The sequence below is a fragment of the Vigna angularis genome, chromosome 1 (genome assembly GCF_016808095.1).
Source record: "Vigna angularis cultivar LongXiaoDou No.4 chromosome 1, ASM1680809v1, whole genome shotgun sequence".
NCBI classification, from domain to species: domain Eukaryota; kingdom Viridiplantae; phylum Streptophyta; class Magnoliopsida; order Fabales; family Fabaceae; genus Vigna; species Vigna angularis.
The window spans coordinates 9,950,882-9,959,034 of NC_068970.1; the positions used below are offsets into that span (position 1 = coordinate 9,950,882).

Below are 8,153 nucleotides of genomic sequence, written 5' to 3' on the forward strand. Positions count from 1 at the left end.
TTAGCAAATACTCGGTCGTTAAGAAATAAATAAGCTTTTTTAGGTAGAATGGTGATGATAAATTTTGAAACTAAAATCTCGTACAGACTAATACACTGATGAATTAGGTAGTAAGAAAATGCAATATTTAATATTACTTATTATTTAATGAATTTTTTTAATAGTCATTTAACGAAATTCTTAAAAATAGTTAATAGTAGAGTTCTTTAAAATTAAGTAAAAGATAATATAAATTATAATGTTTATGTTTTTCTCAGTTTCAATAAAATTAAGAATCAGTTGTGGGTTTTGGTGGTCCTTACACAATTTTTTTATTCATCTTTTGAGTTTTGGAATTACATTTTTACTTTTTAAATTTTTTTATTCCTTCAATATCTAAAATCGTTGTTTATTTCGTCTAATATTTCTTTTATTTAAAATAAATAATATTAATTTATAAATGAAGAGTTATTTTTTATATATATATTTAACGCATTTCACAACTCTAAGAAAAACATGAGCAGAGTCACACGTGACGATAAAGATACAAGTGAAAAACATTATCTTTATAAAATCGTTATTCGTTTTATTAGAACTAAACACGTTTAATTTTAAATATATTTTTTTTGTAAAGGTGGTGCATATAATTTACCTTAAATTAATCATGAGATGTAATTTACTTGATAAATTATTTTTCAAGTTGACAAATTCTGGACGTAGTGGAAAGTTGAAAACGTGTTTATTAAAATTATGTTGTTCGTCTGACCCACACTGAAAATATTATGGACATTTTTTTTATTGTATCTGCGTTTGATTGATTTTATTGGAGATTAAGTTGAGCAAATTTATTAAGTGCTATAAAGTTTTTTTTATCAGATTTATAAATATCCAATATCTAATTGCATCGTTTTGGGTTCAGGTTTAAAATTCTCAATTTATGTACGCTTGGTGATATTTCAATTAACTGATGTGTTAATTTCTTAACAAATGAAATATTTTGTATAATCAAATTTAATAATATGTGAATATTTTAAATTATATTAGAATTAAAATTTATAATAAATAAACTCCTTAAAATACATAAATCATAAATAATCTTGTAGATTTATAGTAAATAGTTTAAATTATGACGATTTCTTAAGTTTTTGAATATTTGTTTTCAAATATGAAGATTAAGGTAGGAAATATAATTTTAAAATAAACATTGAACCTAAAATTGATATTATTGAGACAAAGATATCAATTTTTTAGCCAACGGATAAAATAACCTCTTTTGCTATTTTTGTATTTTCTTAATCTTATAGTTTTTTTATAACTAAAATTAAGGTTCTGATTTCTAATTTTATATCTTATACCATTATTTATTCTCTCAATGAATTTTATTTGATCATAGTTAATTGTATTAGAATTTTCTTATATTATTAAATAGATTTGCTTCATATTACACACACATATATATGTAATAATTTTTTTATATTTATATGAAAAATTTAAATAATTTTATATTCGTATATCAATATTTTTAATTAATCTTTTAATAATAGAATTTGGTCAAGCTTAAATTGTATCCATCATTACCCTGTTTTTCAGGTTTGAAGAATAAACGAGTTTAAAGTAAGTCGACATTCTATTTATCAATACGCCGGGACAAGAGTAGTATGTTTGAGTAAGAAAAGAAAAGAAAATGTTGAAATATCATCTAAAGTTAGAATATAATAATATATTTTGATTTTGAATGGAAAAAGAATGTAGACTTTTTAAGTAGGTATTTGGCAGAAAAAAGAAGAAGACAAAAGTGGTTGATTTAGAATGTAATTGGCATGGAAATGTAGAAAATTGTAGTGAGAAGTAATTAAGAGTTAATTTGGTTTTGATTTAATTTGTAAATTAAGGATGTTGGATGTGTTGGGAGCGTGAAGGAGAATGATTAGGAAGGTTGAAAAAAATGTTGGAAGCTAAAGAGAGAAATGGTAGTAGGAGTAGAAGAAAGATGTAAATAAAAAAAGGATGATGGAAAATAAGAAAAAGATGGATGTGGAGTGCTAAAATCCAAAAGAGAAGAAGGGCAACATGGTCTTGTTATGTTTAAAATAAGGTTCACATTGGTTGACCCTTAGAATTGGAGTGGCGGCCCCTACGGCGTTGGCCTTGGTTTAACTCATCTCTCTCTCTCTGTCCATGTCCTTCACTCTAGTATTAAAAAGCCAAGCCACTAACAACCAACATAACAAAGCAGATAAGAAGCAAACCCAACCCAGACCCTGCTCTCTCTGCACCACTGTGTCTGTGTGCTGTGTGTGCTGTGTGTGCTGTGTGTGCTGTGTCCACACCAAGGATATACAGAAACCAACCAAGCAACATTTTCCCTCTTCTTGTCTTCTCTCAACTACAAAAACCATACCATTTATTATGGACGCCCTCTTCTCCTCCCTCTCCTTCCTCTTCCTTCTCTTCCTCCTCAAGCTCACCGTCCTCCTCTGGTGGCGACCCAGAAAAATTCAAGGTCACTTCTCCAAGCAAGGCATCCGAGGACCCCCTTATCGTTTCTTCATTGGCAACGTTAAGGAACTTGTCGCCATGATGTTGAAGGCCTCCTCCAAACCCATGCCTTTCTCCCACAACATTCTCCCCAGAGTCCTTTCCTTCTACCATCACTGGAAGAAAATTTATGGTATACATTCTCTTTTTTTCATTTCTCAATTTCAATGCTGCACTTCTTCTTCTTCTTCTCTGTTACTTCCATCACAATTTTAGCCTGCTTCCTTTTTAAACTTTTCTCCCCTTTCTTTTTCTCGCTTTCTTCCTTTCCCTGCCCTTTGATGCATCGTCTTGAAGTTCAAAGGTTTGACGGCACCTACCTCCTCCTTCTTTTCTCCCTTTCCCTTCTTTCTCGATCACTCCCCTCCTTCCTTCTATCAATCCTTTCCTGCCTCACAATCCAACAACCCTTGGGCTTGATGTGCAATGTAATCAGACATTTGTTTCCCACTGACTGCGTCCTCTGTAAGGATGTCAGTAATACAAACATTGTCCATATTCTTAACTTCATTTCACTATTAAAAAGAAGAATACACACACAAACATATATCTAGCTTGTTGACTGAGTGCCGTGAATGTATACAGTGGTAATAATTTTTATGATGTGTAAGTGCACTCTGTTGGCATTGCGGAGTTGTCATCTGCTTTTCCATTGTCCTCTTTGTTTTGTTTTTGTATGGGAGGAATTGAAATGTGACAATGTTGTTGTATATGTTTGGTAACCGTTTTAAAATTGACTTGTCTTCTTCCCACCTCCTGTTATCTCTCTCAATGTCTCTGTGCTGTAGGGTCTACACTACACTATCCATGCCCCCTCTGAAACTAATGGCTGTCATGTTTCCTGCTCCTTCCTCTTTTGCAAACTCCACACTTACTACTTGCGGGACTGTGCTACTTCCAACTTTGTGTTAAAAATCAATCCCCATTTCACCTCACCCTTCTTTTTTAATCACCCCTTTCCAAATCCTACCCACATCCTAATAAACCAAAAATTAGTAATTTTAATATTATCACTCACTCATCAATCACTTAATTATTAATTAATAGTACTTTTTTTATCCAGGTGCAACATTCCTAGTTTGGTTTGGACCCACCGTTCGTCTCACCGTCTCTGATCCAGACCTCATCCGGGAAATCTTCACATCCAAGTCAGAATTTTACGAGAAAAACGAAGCTCCACCCCTCGTGAAGCAGCTGGAAGGCGATGGCCTCCTCAGCCTCAAAGGAGAAAAATGGGCTCACCATCGAAGGATTATCTCTCCCACTTTTCACATGGAGAATCTAAAAGTAATTAATTAAGCCCTAACCAGCCCCATTGTTAATATTATTATTAAAACACGTATATGGATACTGAATCGTTTATATAAATATATATATATATATATATATATATATATATATATATATATATATATAAATAAATAAATAAATGAGATTTGGGTGTCTAAAGATACACGTTTTTTTTTAATTAGTTGTTGATACCGGTGATGGCTACAAGCGTGGTTGAGATGTTGGAAAAGTGGTCGGCAATGGGTGAGAAGGGTGAGGTGGAAATCGAAGTTTCGGAGTGGTTTCAGAGGCTGACAGAAGACGTGATTACGAGGACGGCATTCGGAAGCAGCTACGAAGACGGGAAAGCCATTTTCCGGTTACAGGGTCAGCAGATGGACTTGGCTGCCGACGCCTTCCAGAAAGTATTCATTCCAGGTTACAGGTAATCATCGATTAATATCCATTTAAGAGAGTGAGTGCGGTGGGATTTGTGAATTAATTGGAAATGGGTATGTGCAGATTTGTACCCACAAGGAGGAACATAAAGTCGTGGAAGTTGGAGAAGGAGATAAAGAAATCGCTGGTGAAACTGATAGAGCGACGGAGGGAGAATTCGGAGAAGGTGGTGGAGAAGGGGGCGAAGGATTTGTTGGGGCTAATGATTGAGGCGTCCAACACGAATTCGACGAATGTGACAGTGGATGACATTGTGGAAGAGTGCAAGAGCTTTTTCTTTGCAGGGAAACAGACCACATCCAACCTGCTGACGTGGACGACCATTCTCCTAGCTATGCACCCACAGTGGCAGGTACGGGCACGTGAGGAGGTTCTGAAGATGTGTGGATCACGTGACCTTCCGACCAAAGACCATGTCGCAAAGCTGAGGACGGTAAGCAAATGGGAATGCTATTATCGTTGTTATTATCTGGACACCCAAATGCACAAAAATCTTCCTTTGTCTGTTTCCCCTCATCCATGACCCCTTCTCAAGGGAACATCTGCTCCAACAACCGCCAATAACGTCTTTTCGGTGTCATGTGGTGCAGGTGAGCATGATTGTGAACGAGTCGCTAAGGCTGTACCCGCCGACGATCGCCACAATCAGACGTGCCAAGACGGACGTGGAGTTGGGGGGGTACAAGATACCACGTGGGACGGAACTGCTGGTTCCAATCCTGGCCGTTCATCACGATCAGGCCATATGGGGAAACGATGCGAACGAGTTCAATCCTGGGCGTTTCAGCCAGGGGGTGGCCCGCGCCGCGAACCATCCTCTGGCCTTCATACCCTTTGGAGTGGGTGTGCGCACATGCATAGGACAAAACCTGGCAGTGCTACAAACCAAACTGGCCCTCGCAATCATACTGCAGCGTTTTAGTTTCAGGTTGGCCCCTAGTTATCAGCACGCACCAACGGTCCTCATGCTACTCTACCCTCAGTACGGCGCACCAATCATTTTCCAACGCTTCTCCACTCCTCCGCCTCCTCAACCATCCTCCTCCTCTCCTCCTCCTCCTCCTACTCTTCTCAACGCAACTGTATAGCTGCCTTCTTCGGCTCACGGACCAAACCACCACTTTCCTCTTTTTTTTTTCTTCTTTTTAAATTTATTCATCCTCTCCTCGACCTACTGACTCTACCATCTCAGCTTTCCTTTGCTTCTTGGCCAAGTGTCTTTTGCCAATTGCAATCTACCTGCCTACCGCTTTCAGTTATAGGACTAAAACCAGTACATGCCTAACAATTTCCTGCATACCTCCTGCTTCTCTTCACTTCTCTATCCTCTGTATATTTTCCTTCATTTTTTTTTTACAGGGATTTGTAATTTTGTAATGAATTTTTGGCCCTTTTCTTTTCTCATTATTTTCTATTCTTCACTCTCTCTCTTTCTTTTCTCCGTCAAATTTTAATTACTTTGAAATTGCTACGCTCAATATTAAAATATATCGTTGAATCAATATTTCTTGCGTTACAGTTTCTCAACCTTTACGTTATACAATCGCTCGTGAAAAGTACAGAATTGTGTACCCCGATGGAAGGGTCACGGGTAAGCAAAAAACAACAAAATTTGAGCTGTTAATTCATACATTTTGTTTTTCAATTCTTTTTCTTTCGATCCTCTCCTCTGCTCTTTTGTTTTATTGGGACGGTTTTATTATTTCAAAGTCATACATAAGTTAGGAACTTTTTCCCCAAATCTGATAACTCAAAATAATGCACTAGACATCGGTACTGTATTCGAACCCAGCACAAGAAGCCAAACTTTTTCTAACAAGACAAGTCAATGCATCATTGATAATCAACTCCTTTCATCTTAGTGACTTGCAAATCAAGTGGAATTGGACTATTCAGATATAAGACAGACTATGTGTAACATCGAACAGAATTATTTTGTATCTTGCATCCTTTTTATTTTTTTATACACATGTATAAAAGTAAAAGATATTCTACAAAATTAAACACGCATCTTTTTCCTGTCCCGATTTTCTGATGGAAGAAATATTTCTTCAATAAACTATTATTATTATAATGTTAAAAGACAGGCAACAGGAAGGTATGGTTTTATAGCAGCTATAGGGAGGAAGTGGACGAAGGAACATTGGAAACCGAATTTCTAAACCACTTCTACAATCTGCCACCGACTGACATCAATACCCATAAATCTTTATAACTGTTTGACCCCAAAGAAGAAGCATTGATTTAGATTTTATTCCCAGTTTCACCCTCATGATGAAGAATCATGAGCTTTTCAATGCGCTCTGCACTTTTGCAATCTCCATAGATGTAATTCCCCGAGTTCTAGAACGAAACTCATGAGTGGTAGTACTAGTAAGTAACAAGTTACGAATTGAAACTCTACCGTCCTTCACTTTCCAAGAAAGACATGTCATAATATCCCTTTCTTAATTACATTGCACTGCATGGTATAGTTTAGTAGTGGCAAAGCAAATCGAAGCTTTCTTGAATTAAGAGTAAATGGTATACAGGTAAGATTCCGAAATCCCATGGTTGTTGGGTTTCTAAGTTCCTTCTCATCGCATTGTTTATTGAGTTTGCAATAGTGATTTGTGCAACCCCCGTTTTACAGCACCGCGCAATTTCGTACGTGTTTGTATATGTATAATGTGTCTGGTGGCTAATACTGCCATACCAGTAGATACTCGGAAAAATAAATCGAAATTGTTAATAGATTGGATTGAATGAGGGGCAAGAAGAAGAGTAGAAAATAAAAGGTAGCACGAAGTGTATATATGTAATGAAGAATTAGGATAAGGACGTATTTGGACAGTGTGAGTTATTTATTGTTTGTTTATTAAACGATATTGAAGGGGAAACTAGTTGGGTAGCTTCGTTGTATTTATTGCAAGTGGTGTTTGGCAGGGCCATGCAGAAGAGTAAGATATGTGTTAGATGAGGGATTTAAAAGTAAGAAAGACATAAAATGTTGTTTTGAAGCAATGCAGCAGATTGTTTATTGGTTTTGTTTTATGGGATTTGTGGCATTTGAGTTGTAATTTAGTAAGAAGTAAGATTTATAGGAACAGTGTACTGCTTTTTGGGATCTTCTCATCCTCTTCCGTGGAGTGGGGGAGAGAATTCTAGTTTATCAACCTTTGCTGGTCCCCAAGATGCATGTGGTTAGGGGAGTTCTTCTTGTCCTCTTAATTTCGGTTTTCTTTTTAGCTTTTATTAAAGGAACCAAACCATGCCATGCCATGCCATGAACCACCATGTGGCCCCATTGCATAATTACCTCTTCATTCTTTTTTTTCTTTTGTTTCAATTTCAACTGCAAACTCGCACACTCCTACTACTCCTCGACGTGCTTCCCACTCATTTATTCCTCTTATGTTAATAATCTTGAGAATTGCGTGAATGTAATTAATGACAGTATTCTATTGGTATTATTATTCACGCCACCACTGCCATATACTGTTTTTTAATTTATAATATCATGATTCGGCATTCGACCATTTAGTAGATGATATGAGGGTGTGGATGATAATGACAATGATAATGATAATCCAAGTAGCAGTAAGGTTTTTGGTGAGAAATGTGAATCATGGGAATCGCATATTACGCCTTGAGCATACCAATCTCACATAAAACAAGAACATAATGTTTCACGTATATTTTTTTTTATGACATTTTGTTGTAATTATTAGCAGTATTTCGCATCGCTCTCATAAATAGTCCTAGTAATCCGCGAAGAAATTTGATTGGTTTAGTGTTGGTGGAGGGTTGTGTTGTTTTGTGGTTTGTCTCAGCATTCTTCCGCGTTAACATCTAAGCAGTGTCCCCTGTCGTTTGCTACATGACAAAATCTACATTCCTAATAAAATTTAGCTCTGCATGGCTTGAAA

At 36.3% G+C, this 8,153-nt stretch overlaps 1 protein-coding gene across 1 annotated transcript; it reads left to right on the plus strand.

Moving 5' to 3' along the window:
- The first annotated feature begins 2,104 nt into the window (after positions 1-2,104).
- On the plus strand, positions 2,105-5,649 carry LOC108336665 (cytochrome P450 734A1). Its single transcript, XM_017573137.2, has 5 exons — positions 2,105-2,650; positions 3,581-3,804; positions 3,990-4,231; positions 4,309-4,678; positions 4,836-5,649. The coding sequence occupies exons 1-5, from the start codon at positions 2,158-2,160 to the stop codon at positions 5,331-5,333; spliced, it is 1,827 nt and encodes a 608-aa protein (XP_017428626.1). The 5' UTR covers positions 2,105-2,157; the 3' UTR covers positions 5,334-5,649.
- The last annotated feature ends 2,504 nt before the right edge of the window (positions 5,650-8,153 follow it).

What these genes read in the sequence shown, in the direction of transcription:
- LOC108336665 (XM_017573137.2), top strand. Translation starts at nt 2,158, where the DNA reads ATGTCCTTCACTCTAGTATTAAAAAGCCAAGCCACTAACAACCAACAT. An exon ending in TTCACATGGAGAATCTAAAA is followed by an intron (nt 3,805 to 3,989) that starts GTAATTAATTAA and finishes TTTTTTAATTAG; the next exon opens with TTGTTGATACCGGTGATGGC. An exon ending in ATGTCGCAAAGCTGAGGACG is followed by an intron (nt 4,679 to 4,835) that starts GTAAGCAAATGG and finishes CATGTGGTGCAG; the next exon opens with GTGAGCATGATTGTGAACGA.